The sequence below is a fragment of the Aphelocoma coerulescens genome, chromosome 14, assembly GCF_041296385.1.
Source record: "Aphelocoma coerulescens isolate FSJ_1873_10779 chromosome 14, UR_Acoe_1.0, whole genome shotgun sequence".
Lineage (NCBI taxonomy): Eukaryota > Metazoa > Chordata > Aves > Passeriformes > Corvidae > Aphelocoma > Aphelocoma coerulescens.
Window position 1 is genome coordinate 11,242,809 of NC_091028.1, and position 17,605 is coordinate 11,260,413.

General features: G+C 59.1%; 2 protein-coding genes across 4 annotated transcripts in view; one reads left to right on the forward strand and one right to left on the reverse strand.

Moving 5' to 3' along the window:
* RNF216 (ring finger protein 216) overlaps positions 1 to 3,729 on the forward strand; it is a 77,944-nt gene extending 74,215 nt beyond the window's left edge. For all 3 annotated transcript variants that reach the window (XM_069029785.1, XM_069029786.1, XM_069029787.1), the window contains one exon: positions 261 to 3,729. In XM_069029785.1, the coding sequence (XP_068885886.1) occupies positions 261 to 580 (320 nt within the window). In that variant the 3' untranslated portion in view covers positions 581 to 3,729. The remainder of the gene's footprint in view (positions 1 to 260) is intronic.
* A 1,401-nt stretch (positions 3,730 to 5,130) lies between these two features.
* FSCN1 (fascin actin-bundling protein 1) lies at positions 5,131 to 16,235 on the reverse strand. The gene is made up of 5 exons (XM_069030011.1): positions 15,355 to 16,235; positions 8,593 to 8,749; positions 7,991 to 8,112; positions 7,566 to 7,733; positions 5,131 to 7,474 (listed from the first exon to the last, which is right to left on the reverse strand). The coding sequence occupies exons 1-5, from the start codon at positions 16,175 to 16,177 to the stop codon at positions 7,272 to 7,274; spliced, it is 1,473 nt and encodes a 490-aa protein (XP_068886112.1). The 5' UTR covers positions 16,178 to 16,235; the 3' UTR covers positions 5,131 to 7,271.
* Between the last annotated feature and the right edge of the window lie 1,370 nt (positions 16,236 to 17,605).

Here is a 17,605-nt window from a genome sequence, read left to right on the forward strand (position 1 = left end):
AGCTGTGTCTTGGGGAGCACAGGGGCTGCCCGACATCCTACTGAAGGAAATATTCCCCTTTGTGGGATGGTGTTGGTGAAAGGAGCCAGCCTGGAGAGCTCACGCTGTGTTCTGTGGCTCCTGGAGCAAGGGAAGGGCCAGCAGTGATGCTGTGGAATGTGCTGGGAATGGGGGATGCCGATGGCAAATGTCACACCGTGGACTGGGCCCGGGGAGTTTGGTTTGTGGGGTGACTGTTCTTTGCTCTCCTCCCTGTGCAGAGAACAGCTTCAAGCGCATTGGCCCTCCCGTGGAAAAGCCCGTGGAGAAAATCCAGAGAATTGAAGTCATCCCCAGACCGGTTCCTCAGAACTTCCACCAGCCCCGGATGCCCCCGTACCCCTTCGTGCACCCCCCGTTCCCTCTCCCTCCCGTGCGCCCCATGTACAACAACATCCCCCTCAACATCGGCCCCATCCCCGCTCCCTACGTGCCCCCCCTGCCCAACATGAGGGTGAACTTTGACTTTCCCCAGATCAACGTGCAGCTGGAGCACAACCTGCCTATGCACTTTGGCCCTCAGCCCCGGCACCGGTTCTGACCTGCCCCCAGCAGCACTTGGCAGAGGCACTGCAGGGCAAAGCCACCCCATAACGTCACCCCTTCCCCACTCCAGTCCCCCTGGGGTTTAGCCAGCAGCCAGGGGACTCCGTGTCTCTGCACTGCACCCTCTCTAGGGCTTCTCCAAACCTTTGTGATCCAACATTTCAACCTGTGCTGCAACAGGGTTTGGTGCTACATTTCCCAGGGGTGGAATTCCCCCCTGTGCTGGGCATCCAGATGCTTGTTTTGATAAAGCCTGTTCAGGCAGCTGTTGGGAGGAAAAGCGAGACTTTGTGGATCACAGGGATACAGCCGTTCCTTGGGGAATTTCCAAAAATCCTGCCTTCCTGCTGGCCAGAGCAGCAAAGTGAGTCTTGGGGGAAGGGAGGAGACACTTGGCATCCGAGTAAGACCTTCAGGAGCGAGGTAACAGAAGGCAGCTGCCCCAGCCCTCCTGTCTGTGGAGAGGCACAGGGCTGGGGTTCCTGTGTTCTCCAGCATCCCTGTATCCTGCTGCCACCTCCCAGCAGAAATTAACTGTTCAAAAGCAAGTCAATGTAGCATTTTTAGTATTCCTCACTCTCCAAGCAGAGTGAGGGGCTGCAGCAGCTGTCCCATTTCCAAGGTTTTGGTGGGAAGCCCAGAGCCCTGTTCTGGCTGGGGGTGTTAGGAAGTAGCAGGATATTTGGGCATCCAAATCTTTGGCTGGACTGAACTCGCCCCCTTTGAAGGGCTCCGTTTTTCCCCCCAGAGGTGTGTGCCCCTCAGCTTCTGAAATGTGGCCTTTGCTTTGCCGTTCTCTTCTGGTGTTCCAAACCTCCCCCAGCTTCTGGCAGTGCTCAGGCAGCTGCTGGAACCACCTGGAGCCAAAGCTGTGCCCTTTATTGCAAAAACTGCCTGGGAAACAGCCAGATAGACATGTAGGCAGTGATGTGTCCTGTGGTAGGAAAATCGGGAATGTTCCCCATAGCTGCAGTGAGTTGGGAGCCTCCATACCCAAACCCCCACAACCCAGTGGGCAGCTGTAGCCTCATGCTGCAGGAAGCTGGCTGCTTCCACAGCACCAAATAACTCATGAAAATGTGTTTGTCAGCATAATTGGCTTTGGAAAAGCATGTTAAACTTGAGTATTGCTGGGCTGAGGAAGTGAGGGGAAAAAGCAAAACTTCCGTGTGAGAAGTGGGGGGTGCAGTGCTGGGCTGTGGGAGGAGGGTGGCACAAAGCCCTTTCTCCACAGCCCTTGGGCTGTGCTGTCTGGTACAGGCCCTGTCTAGAAAAGAAAATGGTTGGAGTGGAAAAAACCCCTCTTCCCAGGAATGTTGGGCTAGCTTCTAGCAGCCCAGTTGTGTTGTTGTTCTCCAAATGTTTTGTTCTGGCCTTCATCCTGTTCTGTCCTGCTGGGAGCTCTCTGGGTGCATTTCCTCCTGTTATTCCCCCCTGTATTTCAGCATCCAGGTGTTTTGTGGGTTTATTTGTTTTCTTTTCAGGTAAAATTCCCTGTCTCCACCTCACAGCTTCTGCCAAAGCCCCATGTGCAGCATTCCAGGACCCCGGATCCCCTCGGGTGTGCAGGGAGCGCTGGACACAGGGTATCGGTGGGATGCTCCTGGACAGGGGCCTGGGACAGCATTTGGGGACTGTTCTCCCCAGGGAGGTCTCCCAGACAGGAGGACTTCCATGCCTTTTGGAGCTGAGTGTTTTTCCTGTTGCCTGTGGGTCGAAGGTTCCCTGTGGAGTGCTCTGGCTCCTCTGTGCCGTGGCCTCTCTAGCATTAATAACCATCTGCTATTCCCTTGCTGCTGGAATTTTCTATTTTGAATTAGTTTATTCCTGGCAGCAGTCTGGGGGCTGCAGGAGCTTTATTACTTGCTGCTCAGCTGGGCTTTGACCAGGTTTAAATCCTGCCTTGCAGTGCCCGATTCCTGCAGCCAGGAGCAGGAATCCCATTGGGTTTGGGGAGGGAGGGCTTTGTTACAGCTGCTGAGTAAACAGGTCAGAAGAAGCAGTGGTGGCTTCCCTTATGGAAAGGGAATCCTGTTTGTTTAATAGGTGAGATTTTCTGGGCTCAAGGGCTGGTTTGGATGAGCCCTCCAGACTCTCCAAGGCATGTATTTACCCTTCCCGGTGAGTGCAGGAAGGACCAGGCAGTGGAGGGGGGGGCAGCAGCCAGGGCACAACTCAGCTGCTGAACCAGTGGCCCAAACAATGAAGGAAATAGGATGGTCATCCAGCAAAAAATGGTGGCCCAGTCCTACCTTTTTGTGCATGTCCAGGGACGTGTGGGCGTGGAGAACTGAGCCTTGGTGGAGGGAAGTGCAGACGTGGAGCGAGGGGCTGGAGAAGTGGCAGCAGAGGTGGCAAGGGGAGGTTGGTGACTGTGATCCATCGGGGTCACTGCTGCCCTGGCACAGCTGTTGTGGCCCTGGAGGATATAGAGGGGAAGAGGGGATTCCCTGTGTCCCCCACCAAAGCCAAGGGCTTATTTGTGTCCAAGAGGAGATAAATCAGTGCTTGGTCTGTGATGTGCAGGTGCACCCTGCCCAGCACTCCCAGCACTGCTCCTCTCCCCAAGGAAACACCCACTGCACCAAAAATTTGCAGCCCAAGCACATGGCTGCTTTTCCCCTCTAACCCAGGAGATCTCAAATTGCTTCTGAATCTGTGTTGATTTCTTTAAAAAAAAAAAGCCCAAAACTTACCGAGCCACCCAATCCAGCCTTGACCTGGTCTCTTAACTCCTGCATCCCATTTTCCCTCCTGCCCAGTCTTTGGAACTGCTTGTTAAAAGGTTTTGAAGGCAATGAGGAGGTTGCTGTGCCCAGGCTGATCCCATAACAGGTACTTCTTACAGCTACTTGCAGTGTCCCATTTACTTGCCTTAAAGGTGGAGAGAGAAACTTAGTATTTGCACTTAGCAAAACGTTGTATTAAAAAAAAGACCTGTAAAGATGTGCATGTTCTGCAACTTTGTATAACAATAGCTGAAAATAAATAGGTGGTTTATTAAAAAAAAAAAAGGAGAAAAAAACCAAAAAATATTTTTCTTTACATTCTGGTAGTAAACAGTTCTAATATTGTGTGTAAAAAGTTCCTGTATTATATTGTAATTTGAATTTTTGTAAATAAATTTGTGCACTCTGGCTTTCACCTGTGTGCTTTCCTTACAGCCAAGACCTTGCCCTCCCATCCCCTGCCTGTGCCAGCCTGGTGCTGGGAAAATGCCAGGGAGTGGGGCCAGATCCCAGCCTGTGCCGGTGAAAACTCCCCAGGTCGTAAGGCAAAAACCCATTTGACCCTCCTGGAACAGCTTAATCTGTTCCATGTGCTCCCGAGGAAAAACTGGATGGGATAGAAAATGGTTTCCAGTTGCTCCTTTAAATGGGAACTTGGATGGGGGGGAAGGCTGAGGGGATTTCCTCTCTTGCTGGAGTGGTGGTGAATGATGGTAAATGCAGAATCCAGCCTTGAGGGGAGAAAAGGAAATGTGTGTTGGCAGCTGGGGGAGAGGGGGGAAGGGTGAGAATCCTTCTGCAGCTCCAGAGCCCCTTCCCTGGGTGGGCACCCGCTGGCAGAGCTGCCTGCTCCCCTGGCTGGGTGTCCCAGTCTGGTGTCACAGCCAGGTTTGCTCATGCACACACAGATGTCACAGCAAGGCCAAGCGTGGCCAGCGGAGCTGCTCAGCATTTCCTGCACTGCCCCGACTTCTCCCTGTTTATAGTCAGGGCTGAACATCCTTCCTTCCTTCCTTTGACCCTTGCAGGGCTCAACCCCCCCCATCTGATGGTGAAGGTCCCTCTAGGCAGTGCTGTCCCCCAGCCCCCTGGGATGTGTGCTTGGGGGGAGCTGGGCATCCCCCCCTTTCCCAGACTTCGCTTTTTCCAAACAGCTTTACATTTTTCAAGGCAGGCAGGAGCCTGTCGGTGCCCAGCCAGGTTGTGATGGTGACAGGCAGGGAAGCTCTGGCTGCTCTCGGTGCAGGTGCTGGAGGTGCTGTTGGTCGAGTTTCAGGGCTGCTTTCAGCTGTTGAGAGGGCTGGGGGCACATCCTGGCTCCTTTGGCAGGACGTGGGTTGGGCTGCACTTCCTGCTCTAGTCCTTTATCTTGCCCTTTTCCACATCCCCAAGTAAAGCAGGCTGATTGCTGACCCCCACCCAACCATGCACCCAAACCTCCCATCCCAGTGCTCTTCCACCTGGGTCATCCTATGGAGATGAAATGCCTGAATCAAGAGAAAAAGCTCTGCAGGGGCACAGCTGGTTTGCAGATGAGGTGGTCTTGCCCCATCCATGGGTCACCCATCCCCAGGTGCCCATGGGCTCGGTGGCTTCAGGCTGCTCTGAGCATCTCCAGAAGTGACCCAGCCTCCAGGTGCCTTTGCCTTTACACCTCTTCGGAGCATCTTGGTCACCATTCCCTTCCCCACCAGTTCCTCAACCCTCCAGAACCAGCTCAACTTTTGTCAGATAAAAGCTCCACAACCCCAACTCTCCACGCTCAGGCTCTTCCCTCATTAAAAGGCCATTGCAGCCCCAACAGACCACACACCAGTTTGAATCCGAATGCAGGTTTTATTTTTTAAGTCATCTTTCTCCATTTGAAGCTATTTTTTTTTTAAGTTATACAAATGGCACTTACAAAAAAATAATAATAATAAAAAAAAAACTGAACAAACCCAAAACTTAAATTTTCAGAGTGAGATGTTTTCAGAGAGTCACGACACCTGGTAAGAGGAAACAGGAGAGATGTTGACCTAGTGTCACACGGGAGAAGCCAGAGCGGGAATTACGTGGTTCGGACCGTGACAGGGATGGGGAGGCGGTGACACGGGGAGGGGGTGAAGGCCAGTGAGAGTGTGTCAAGTCACAGGGTCACACAGGGCTTCAAGACACTCGGTCCTTCGAGGGGCAGCCTGGTCCCCAGGGGGACACATGGTGCCGGGGGGCACGGGCACCCCTGGATGTGAGCGCAGAGCCGAGGTAGAGTCCCAGCCGGGTTCCCCTGCGCCCGTGAGGGACCCCTGCCTGGAGTTGTCCCCCTGCCTGGGAACAGCCACTCGCTCTCCCAGCTGAATTTAGCACCAAGCTCCTGTGGAGGGGAGTCCCTCCTCATGGCTTTAAGGCTGATGAGCCCCTGCCTGGCCTCCGGCAGTAGGGACCGGCCCCGGTTTGGCACGGCAGCGATGCCGAGAGCACCCTTGGCGTGGGGTGGGACCAGCACTACCCCTCTCCAGAGGGGGCCCACGCGGGAAAAGGCTCCTTGGTATGTTTGTAGGGAGCAGATACCGGCCCTGGGAAGGCCCCAAAGGATAAAGTGCCTTTCAACACCCTAAGGAACACACAGCATCACCCGTTACAGACAGCGTTAAACTCTAATGCAGACCTAGTACAGACAACAGCTGGTCACACAGTGCCATGGAGAGCATATATAAATAGAGACTAACAAAAATACTGTTTTGGTCTTTTTTTTCTTTTTTCCTTTTGCAGTAGGGTTGCTATTCATGAGAGCCCAGCCCAGGTGCCCTGGGGATGGTGGGACTGGGAGCTGCCCCCTCAGGGTGCCTGCGGGAGTGGGCGCTTCCTAATTCAGCATTAGGTGTTCAGTGATTCACTTCACTGTTCCAGTATTTTACGAGAGAAAAACAACAACAAAGGTACTCAGCAAATATCACTGTGCAAAGTTTGCTAAGGAACTTTTCTATTCTGTAAACCAAAATCTGCAGTTTATGCTTCCAGCCACCGCCCCGGGGAGGTCACGTCGGCCAGCCCGGCTCCTGCCGGGACCGAAGCCCACCGGAGATGGGCTGGATGAAGCCCCCACCCTGGCACAGGCTGGCTCTGTGTCCCCCCATGCCCTCCCCTCCAGGCACAGCAGCAGGACCAGCCTGGGGGCAGGCTGGACCCACCATCAGGGTCTGGGATGTTCCTCCAGAGCCAGAAGCACAAGGAGGGGTGGAGGGACAGGAGGAGCATGGGGCTCCATGAGATGAAAGGCTGAGGCTTTCCAGACAGGATCACCCTAAAGAATCATTTCCAGGAGTTTGGGGGAGGGGCAGCTTGCTGGCCCTTCCACAGGGATGTGCTGGCGCACACCAGCCCCATCCCCAGGGATGCTGTGATATGCAAGGTCACCTCTTACAGCTCAGCTGGGGATGAACCTGCCCCACAATCCAGGAGGGGAGAGAAGCTGCTGGGGCAGGTCAGGAGGAGCCAGCTGAGCCCAGCAGCATCGCTCCACCCCTGGTTGGAGCAGAGTAGGACAGGACGGATGCTCCAGGGGACACTGGCAGCACAGTCTGAGGCTGTGCCAGTGCTGATATGGCAGAAGCGAGCACAGAGGTGATCTTATTCCCTTTTTTAAATTGAGGAGAGGCAAGTAAACTACCTAAGGTGATGCTCGGGGCCAGGAGGGGAATACAGAGGTTTCCAAGCCCAGCAAACCTGGAGGGAGGTAGGGATGGGGGGGATAGAGACAGACCCCTCTACAAAGCTATAGGCAGGCAGCCCCACCACTTTTCCAGTTCTTACAGGGATTTACGGACACCCACCTCCCACTTAACGCACCAACTCTATGGCAGGAGGGAAGGGCAAGCCAGTCTGAAAATCCTGTTACAGAGAGGAGAAACAGAACCCAAAGGAAAAGAGGACAGGAAGGGAAAGAGAAGTTGGCAATGGGAGGTACCCTAAAGTGCATTAATATTCCCAGAGGGTGGAGGCGTCGATGGTGTCAGCAGATGCCTTGAGCACCCCAGCATGGTCACCCTTCAGGTATTTGCCATTGATTTTGATGGCCACTTTGTTATAGTCGCAGAACTCAAAAAAGAAGTCCACAGGGGTGTCGCTGCTGCTGGTGACAGATGACTCATTCCCCACCATCCAGTACTTCCCAGTGGTATCTGCAGGAGAGGGGACATGGTGGCCTCGTGAGTCAGCATGGGGACCCCGAAGGCCACCACCCTCCAGCCTGCAGCCACCCCGGGCACTCACCCTTGATGTTGTAGGCCCCGTCGTTGAACTCCAGCTGGAAGACATCGTAGGAGGAGCGGTTGGAGTCCAGGGTGCCGGTGACCTTGCGGCAGCCGATGAAGCCGTGCTCACCACGCAGGACAATGATGGGTCTGTTGATCAGCTTCATCACGAAATGCTCCGTCTCGCCTGCGCCGAGGGGACAGGGGCTGTCAGAGCAGCCAGGGGGGCACAGAGCCAGACCCCAAAGCTGGCAGGCAGCAGTGAGGAGCAGGGGCTGTGCCCCCCACCCATTTCTCATCCACCCCATCTGTCCCCCCATCTCACAGCACATCAGTCACTAAGAGAACTTATTGCCTGAACACCACTTGGAAGAAGAGCCTGGCTCTGGGAAGGCTTTTTTCATCCCCTGCTGTCCTGGTGTGGGGTGCCCAAGGGTTCCTTACCCGCTGTCTCCATGGAGGCTGCCAGCTGCCCGTTCTTCTTCGCTGTCACGTACTTGCCGTTGGCAGCTTTCAGGGTGATGCGTTTGTCGCACCACTCGATGTCAAAGTAGCAACTCGCGTTCCTGTGGGGCAGAGAGGGCAGTCAGTGGGGTATGACAGAGAGGGACCCTGCCACTGCCACCCTGCTGGCTTGGGAAGGTCACGGCTGGATCGGGAGAGCCCGATTCGATCTGTTTTTGCAGGATGACTCGTGTTGTGGTGGCCATCCTGCTGGGAAGCCCTCGCCCCGCAGGCAGGAGGCAGGCAAGGCAGCCAAAGGCACTTCTGGGGTTTCCGCCTGGCTCTCAGAGTTGCACTGCAGGGCAAAGCATTCCAACAGCCCCAGCCAGCCGGGAAGGATTATGTGGCCCCAGGGACTTCCAGAGCATCGTGGGCGGCAAGCCCCGACCCATCCCTGGCTTTCCCGGGAATGCACTGCCTCTGCTGGGAAGCATTTGGTGTGAGCACCCATGCTGGAAAACCCCCTTGAATTCCCCTGGGAGATGCAGAGGGTTCTCTGAAGCCCAGGCACTGCCCTGAGCTGCCGGGGACAGGAGACTCACTTTGTGGAGGCGGTGGACTGGATGCCCCCGTTGGAGGTGAGGGTCCAGTACTTCCCGGTGTAGGTCCGGAAGGCGCATTTCTTGGTGTCCTTGTTGATCTCCAGCTGGTAGGTCTCCTGGTCACCCTCCTCATCCTGGTTGGCTGAAAGGTCCATCCCTACAGAGCAGAGACAGATGGAGATGGGGGGGTGGGACGACAACCCACCTCCAGCAGGTCCAGGTGCAGGGCAGCCCAGGAAACCCAAATGAGAGGGGCTCCTGCTTCCTGGGTGAGCTTTGGTGGCTCCCAAATCCCTCACACAGATCTCCCCTCTGGCATTTGGGGTTCAAATCCAAGTTTTCATTTGGATATTTGATGTTAAGGCCCTAAACAAGGGCTGGGCAGCCGTGAGCTTCCACTCCTGACTCAGCAGCTCCATTACAATGAAGCAAAGACCAATGTAGATGTTTTATAAGGAAAAGGGCTGCAGTTTTTCCCAAAGGTGACAGCCAGGTTACTCAACCCATTAGCAGAGGCCGCTGCAGCACCCATGAATCCCAGCTCGTGGCGTGTTTAAGGACCGTGGGACCGTTTTTCATCCACAGTTGTCACATCTCGCTGGGGCAGTGAGGTGTGCAGGGACAGGAAGCTTAGGAAAGCCCTAGGGCAGCCAAGCCTTTCCCTGACACCCCAAAATCATCAGCACCAGCCTGTCCCCCAGCTCTGCCAGCCAGGATGGCCCATCCCTGCGCCCAAGGGACCAGAGACAGCATTTCCCTGGCAGAGGTGGATGCAGCTGGTCCTGGGGCCACTGGCCACAGCCCTGGGCCACCGCCAGCCATGTGTGCATCCACCTCAGGCACTGAGCCTGAGCAAACCTGCTTAGTCAGGGCTAGCGGGGCCAAAACTGCTCCAGAGCTCTCCAGCCTGGTGGATTTCAGCCTAAAAACACTTTGGGGATGCGAGCCACAAGCTGTAGCCAAAGCCAATGGCGGAGCTCTGTGCTGGGTTTTGGGGAGGGAGCTGGGGAGCAGAGCTCAGCCCCACTGCTGAGCTTAGTGACATGGGAGTTCAGAGGAACTGGATGAATTTTCCAGAGCCAAACACACCTGCATCCTTCCCTGCTGCACGGGTGCAAAGGGTTCAAATCCACATTGTGTCTAGTTCTGGTCCCCTCCCTAAAGTAAAGACATGGAGATGCTGGAGCATGTCCAGAGAAGGGAAACAGAGCTGGGAAAGGTTCTGGAGCATGAGTCTGATGAGGAGCAGCTGAAGGGGGTGGGGGCTGGCCACGTGTTCAGCCCCTCACACCTCCACAATGCATCCAGTTTCTTGGCTGCTGGGGTTTCAGTGCTGTACACAGTCACTGGAAGGGCTTCAGGGACTGCAGTCTTGGTGGCCCCGCTGCTCTGGGAAGCTACCGGGACGTCCCACCAGCTGAACCCAGCTGTCCTGCAGACACAGCTCCCTGGGGCTCCACATCACCCATCTGTGTCTCCAAACAGGCCCCATCCCAGTGCCCAGGAACAGCCTCTGCTTTGCATATCCATCTCCCACCTTTCCCAAAGGGATCAGGTTTTGTTCCCAAAGGGATCAGGCTTTGAAGGCTTCATTTTGTTGGCCATAATCTTATCTCCCACATCCCAACTGGTCTATGGCTGCCACTCTGCTCACAGCATCCCCCTCTCACCAGGCACCCTCCAGCGCCTTCTGCAGCTCCCATCCCTGGAAGGGTTCAGTGTCAGGTTGGATGGGGCTTGGAATAACCCAGTCCAGTGGAAGGTGTCCCTGCCCATGATCCCTCCCAACCCAACCATTCTGTGATTCCATTACTCTCCTGATGGACCCTCAGCCACCCTGGTGCTTCTCTCTCCCCAGGGTATTTGGGCAGCACAGGGGTCAATGGGTGCTGATGGCCACCAGCCCAGCCCCACTGGCCACGTCCTCGGCTCCAGAGCCATCTCACACTCGCCGCCTCCCAGCACTGCCGGGGGCTGAGCTGGCGGTTGTGGGAACATTTGGTTTTGATTTTGCATCCTGGCGTCAGGCAGCTCCAGCCCCAATCCAGAGCTGTAAAACAGAGAGAGAGGGGCTCTGCGGGGGCTCACAGTGAGGTTGGGCTGTGGGGAGGTGACCCTGGGGGACCCTCAAGGCTGGCAGCACCCCTGGGCCCCCCAAACCTGCCAGAGCTGTGGGTCCCTGTGGTTTGTGGGGGAGGAGTGGGGGTGGTGCTTCCGCTCACTGCACTTTTCTGGGAAGAACTCGCTGACCTGCAGGGCCCAGGGGGATGCTGTGTGCCACAGAGCAGGACTGGCCGGGCTGGAGACAGGACAGGGAGTGCCAGGAGCCTCCCAACACTGTTCCCTCTCCCCAGAGACCCCCAGCACAGAGCACAATGCACCCACCGGCCTCCTCCACCTCTCTGCCAGCCCATTTTCCACAATCACCTTTCACGGAGCTTTGGCTTTCCCCGGTGCCTGGAAGGACCCTGCAGCAGGAGGGTCTCCCACCGCCCCCTCCCCAAAAGCAGCGCGGGGTTGGGTTACACCGACTCAGCACAAAGGAATGCGGCTTCGGCTGGGGCAGGAGGAGGCTTCAAAGGGCTGGAACTGGGCTGGAGCGGGAGAGTTGGGGGCTCGGAGCCGGGCGGGATGGGGGAAACTGCAGGAAGCACGGGGTCCCGCAGAGATGTCCCCATGTCCCCTCGGTGGAGGACAGGCTGTCCCCACAGCCACCCCCCTGCTGTGGCAGCCCAGGGCTGTGGCAGGAAGCCGCAGCCGCTCCCACTGCAATCATGGATTAATTAATGCTCTTGGTAAATTTACAGTCTGGAGCTGGCACTGCTCTTCCTGACCTTGATGAAGCCGCTAATTACAGCTGGAGGCAGGAGGGGGGCGAGCACATGGCGGCTCTTTGGGAGGGGGGTGCAGGTACGCCTGCGCTCCCCAAAATTCCCAGCGTGGGATGTCCTCCAGCTCCGTCTGCAACGCAGGTTTGCTACAGGGATCTGGGGGAAAACGCAGAGGTTGGGAAGGCTGAGGCATGTTGTCTCCCCAGGGCTTCCTAATGCCGAGTCCCTGGGCTTGAGGTCCTCAGAGAGCAGGAAAAGGCTCCCCAAGTCCTCGACTGCCGAGGTTTCCAAGCTCGTGGGTTTGCAGGATTGATGCCAGAGCCTTGGCTGCTCTCCAGCCATGACTGTGGATGTACCAGGAGGCCTATGGCCATCCCAGAGCAGGCACACACCTTCCTGTACTTCCCACAGACCTGAGCTCTTCCCTCTAAAGAAACAGAATTTGTTGTAGCTGTGTTGATCTCCACACCATGGGCGGCTGCAGACACAGCGTGGGGGCATTCAGGACATGTAGAAAACTCTCCCTCTGCACTCAAATCACACAGAACGTCTCCCATGAGCCGTCCTGGGAAGCCAGTGGGATGAGCTCCTTGGAGAGGAGCACCTTTCCCATCTTCCAACTCTCCTTTCAAAAACCCCACGGTTATGTCCAAAAAAACCGAGCCTGGATTCCTCCACAGGAGTGTCGGCAGCACCCTGCAGTGCCCCCAGGCCCTCAGGGCAGCGGGGCAGGATTTCAGGATGGACTGGGATGCTGCACCCAGCGCTGCCAGCACAGGTCGGGTCTGGGCTCCCTGCGGGGCTCTGGCACCTCCACCCAGCACTGCACCCGCTCAGAGACTCCTCCTGCCCCCTCCCTGCCCTTCAGCTGGGCTTACACTGCACCCCCGCAGAAATCCAAACAGGTTTTTGTCTAAATCCAACAGCCTGGAGCACGGGGAACCAGCAGCTCCTCTGCTGGGGGTGCAGCTCTGCAAAGGGGTCACGGGTAGGGGCGAAACATGAACTTCCTGAAAAACCCACCCCTCCTTCCCTGTGGATTTCCTGTGGCTTTGTGGTATCCCAAGTGTCAGCAGGCCACTTGGCATCGCCAGATGAAAATCTGCATCCGAGCCCGCGTGCCCCCTGCCCTGGAGCCGCATCTCCCTGCCTTGCCGTGGCACCACGATGAACTGGGGGGGGAAATCCGGCTCAGCCCATGCCGGGAGGGCTCCTGGCCCCAGGGCAGAGCTCCCCACTGCCAACGCGGCATGTCCAGGCGTGCTCCCTTCACCGCTGCTCTCGCTCGCCCTCCTCCCCAGATCCCGTTTCCTGGAATTCCTCACTCCCGAGCCAGCCCATCCTCTCCTCCATGCGGGTGGGGGGCAGGGGCACACCTCGGTCGGGCGGGGGGCTGGCAGGGGCCCAGCGGGGAGGACGCCAGCGCTCTGCCCCCGGGACCCTCACGCCCACAAAGGGCCCTTTGTTGCCGCAGCCGGGCTAGAAAGGAGCCATTGAGCGGGGAGGAGGCTGCTCGCTGCTGGCAGCACCCGGCTCCGCTCCGTTTGAGGTGCGATGGGGAGATGGGAACTCTCAGGGAGCCCGGGGATCCTGTCCTGAGGGGCTGGAGGCAGAAGAGGGGTGCATATCCCCAGCCCCTGGGGTTATCCCTTCCTGCCCCGGGGGTGTTTGTGGCGTGGTCCCCTGTGCGCAGGGGATGCTGACACCGGCCATCCCCGGGACAGGGAGGAGACTCCAAGCCAGGAGCTGACCTGGCACTGGTGAAACAATTCTGTTCCAAAGCTGGATCCCAGCCAAGGGAACCACAGAAGAGCCCCACGGACCCATCTCTGCTCCTCCCATGGGGCAGACGGGGCACAGCCACTGCTATCCCTGCTCTCTCCTTGACTCCACACAGGAACAAGCTGCCTTTTCCCACGAGGCTGTGTCGAACTACAGTCACTCCCTGCCCGCATCCCACATCCCCCATCCCCAGTGACCATGGGAGCATCTGCCAGCAGCACGGCCCTTATCAGCTCGGCGGGGGAAAGGGCTGTCTGGAACCGCTTCCTCCGACGGCTGTTTCTGCTGCCTTCTTGGCAACCTTGGGACACGGTGCTTTCACAATGGGAGAAGGGAGGATGAGCCCTAGAAAGCGGCAGCTCCCAGCCTTTCCCTGCCACCAGGAGGGATAAACCGGGTGGAAACGGCTTCTCCAGCCAAAACGGACTCGAGTGAGGATGTGCAGCCCCAGCGCGGCCCTTCCCGCTGTATTTTGCTTGGAAAGGGGCCGGGCACAGCCCAGAGCCCTCTGTTGCTGGGGAGATTTGTTCCCCCCCTTCCTGCTCCCTCATCCTTCCTAATTAGACAAAGCGGAGGGTCGGCCAGCAGCATTCCCACCCGCTCCATGGGCCACCCCCCCACCACGGGGTCCCCCACCGCCACCACTCCGTCTCTCACATCTCCCCCCACATCTGGTTTCCCCATCTCTGGTGACAAAGGGCTGCAGCAGCCCTTCCCCCACGGCGCTGCGGCAGCCTCCCGCCATCCTCTCCTCCTCTTCCCCAAATCCCCATGCCTGGGAAAACAACCCCCACTGCCCATCTTGGCAGATTTTATTATTGATTTTTAAGGGGCTGCTTTGCGGCGCAGGATTTGCCCTCGGACAGGAGAAATGCAGGGAGCTCACTGCACGGAGCTGCCCAGGCACGGATCAGGGTTAAGCAGCAACCTTGAAATACATACACACACAAAAAAAAATTCCCCGCTGTTCCTCCAGGCTTTGCTGCATGCTCGCACCCATCCCACACCCGGCGTGCGCCGGCCTGACCTGGCGCGCCGGCGATGAGCCCCGGGGCACCCACGGCGCACACCGGGCACCCCCGGGGACCCCCCATCTTCCAGCACGGACCCCTGGGCGCGGGGCTGGGATGCTCGGTGGGCACCCGCGGGCAGCGGGCGGCCACGTGCCCGGGGAGCTCTGAGTGACCGGATCCCCGAGGCGGGTGGCACCGGGGCCCCTCCGGGCGAGCGGAGGGGACGGGGCCGGTGCAGCGAGTGCGGAGGGACGGGTCCCTTTGTGCGGGTGGATGCAGGATGCGGGAGTTTTGGCAAAGCCCTTTATGTAACGCTGCCACCCAGCCCCCGACCCTAGGGGGAACCAGAGCCCCCGGTGGGACCCGCAGCCTCCCTGCGCCGCTGGGCACATGGCTCAGCCGTGCTCGGGCAAGGGGGAGGTTGGTGGTGGCTTTGTTGGGCGAACAATGAGCTCCACAGGAAGGAAGGCGAGGGAAACAGCCCTGCCTCCCTCACGGCGAGGGAAGACCCCATCCACCCCCTCCCAGCCCCCCTCCCCGTCCATCCCTGCACCCCAAGGCAGGCCCCTCGCCATCCCTGCCCCCCCGGGCGCCCTGCAGAGGCGATGGTGCGGGGATGGGGGTGCCGAAGGGATGGGGGCCCCCAGGCAGGCGATGCTGAAGGGATGCGGGAGGGGGAAGGGAAAGGGATGTGGGAGGGATGCGGGGGGATCGTGATGGGGCGTTGGGGGAGGGACCGCGGGCAGCCATGCTGAGGGGTGCAGGGGGTGCCCGGGGGAGATGGCGATTTCAGGGGAGGGGTGTGAGAAGGGGTTTGAGCGGGGGGGGACGACATTACGGAGGCGATGGCAGAGGAATGCAGGGGGGCAGCCTGTGGGGTGGCTGCTGCAGGAAGGCAGCAGATGTTGGGGGGGACAGTGCTGCGGGGGGACCACTCCGAGGCGGCGATTCTGAGGAGATGCAGGGGAAGTGATGCCGGAGGGATGCAAGGGGTTGCTGGGGGCGGGCGATGCCCGATGGAAGCTGATACCCGAGGGAGGCAGGGGCGCACCTCGAGGTGGATACACCCCTGGGACTCCGGGGCGGGCGGCCGAGGTGTCCCGTTCCCCGCACCCGCAGTCCCCGTCCCCTCGTACCTTGCCGGGTGGAGACATTCCTATCGTTGCCGGCTCGCAGCACGACCTGCGGGCAGCTCTGCTCCAGGGCGAAGAGCTCGTCCTTGCCCACCTTGGCGCTCTTGCCCGCCTTGAGGGTGCCGCTGGGCCCCGAGGGGGCCAGGTAGCGGCCCTCCCCGTCGCGAAAGGCCACCTTTCCGCAGCGGAATTCCAGCGTGAAGGCGGTGCCGGGCTCGGCGGCGGGGACCAGGCGGCCGTCGCTGCGGAGCAGGCGGTGGTCGCAGCTCTGCAGGCTGTACCGCTGGTCCACGAACAGGAGGGTGATGAGCGCGTCCACGCCCCACGGCACGTCGCGGTCCACGGCCAGCTCGTCGCGGCGGGGCCCCAGGTGCGCGTAGCGCTTGCGGGCCAGGCTGTAGAGGTTGGCCTGGGGGTGCATGGCCAGGTGGACGCTCCACTTCTCGGCGGCAGAGACGGCGGGAGCGAAGCACGAGAGGCGGTCCTCGGTGCCGCCGAAGAAGCGGCGGTGGGGCTCGGACTGCAGCGACCACCGCCCGTCGCCGTGGGCCAGCACCAGGAACCGGCAGTCGGGGCCCGGCTCCTCGCTGTCGCAGCTCACCCGCCCGTCTTTGTCGGCCGCCAGGTACCGGCCCAGGTGGCTCTTGAGCAGGACGGCGCTGGAGTCCTCCCCGTCCTGCTCCAGCGTCCAGATCTGCTTCTTCTTCATGCTGGCGGCCGAGGCGTTCACCTTGAACCCGAACGCCTCCGCCGTCAGGTACCGGTTGCTGCAGTTGATCAGCCCGAACTGGATCTGCACCGGCTCCGCCGTCCCGTTCGCCGTCATCGTGCCCCGCCGCCGACCGACACCGAGCGACCGACACCGAGCGAACGACACCGACCGCCGCCGCCGCGCCCGCCCCGCCGCCGCCGCCTTTATAGCGCCGCGGCCGCGGCACCGCCTCCCGCACCCCCCGCCCGCCGGGGCCGCCCCCCGACGACCCCCGCCCGCCCCCCGCATCGCCGCGGGGCCCCGAGGCAGGGCAAGACCCCGCCAGGCGCAGCCAGAGCCCCCTCGAGTCGCAGGACATCACCCCCACTTCCCTCCTGCGGGACTCCCCTGCTTGCGGGGACCCTTCCCTGCATTACAAAAGCCCCCATGAATTGCAGGATCCTCCCACGTTGCAAAACTCCCAGTGTATAACATGATCCCTCCATGCATTTCAGGAGGCTCCTTGAAGCACGGGACACCCCCCCCCCCCGCAAGTCCCCAGTGGATGGCAAGACCCCTCCCTGCATTTCAGGGGCCCCACACAATGCAAGTCCTCACTTCATGACAAGACTGCTCCAAGCACAGCAAGAGCCCCCTTGAAATGTAAGACCACCCTGTATACACTGAAAGACCCCTTGGCGTGGCAAGACTTCTCCATGCATTTCAGGAGCATCCATGAATTGCAGGACCTCCTCCTCCAGCACAAGTCCAGCATGGAAAGACCCCTCCAGGAAGGGGCCCCTCGAATTGAAGAACCCCCAAACACGCATAGCAAGACCCCCACTGTAAAACAAGACCCTTCCTTGAATTGCGGGGTCCTACACATTGCAAGACCCCCTAAGCACTGCAGGGCCCCCCATATTATGAGACCACCCCTTGCACTGCACAACACCAACTTGAACTGCAAGTCCCTCTCCTGCACTGCAAGAATCCCTCTGATTGCACATGCCCATCCCACTCCAAGCCATTGTCAGACCCCCCGCACCCCTCTGTCCCTCCTGGGTTGTTGGCCATGCCACAAGGCTGTGGGACAGATGGGGAGAAGGGTGACGGATGCTGTGGCCTCCTGCCATCTCTGAGCCATCCCAGCGCCCTGTGCCAGGCACCAGTGAGGCTGGAGCATCCTGGCCCTGGGGAACTGAATTCCCTCAGCAAATCCAGAAGAAGAAACAGGGGCACTCCTGCACAAGGGGGCATTTTGAGGCTGTTCCTCAGGGGGTGGGTGGGCAGCGCTGCTGTGCATGTGAAGCCACGGTCTGGTGGCACTTGCAGGAGGACTGACCTGGAGACAGGAAGAGTCCAGCCTGGAGAGGGCTGCCTGTGCTGCCCAAGGGTGCTGCCCACTGCTCCGTGGGGACAGGGACACTTCTTGTGTCTGTAACAGGGACACAGACCAATAAGCAGGAGCACAGCCACAGGGGTCAATTTGAAGCTGGCTCAAGCACAGCCCTGAGCTTACAGGGGGGAGCTGGCTGGGGGGATGTGCAGAATCAGAAAATTGGA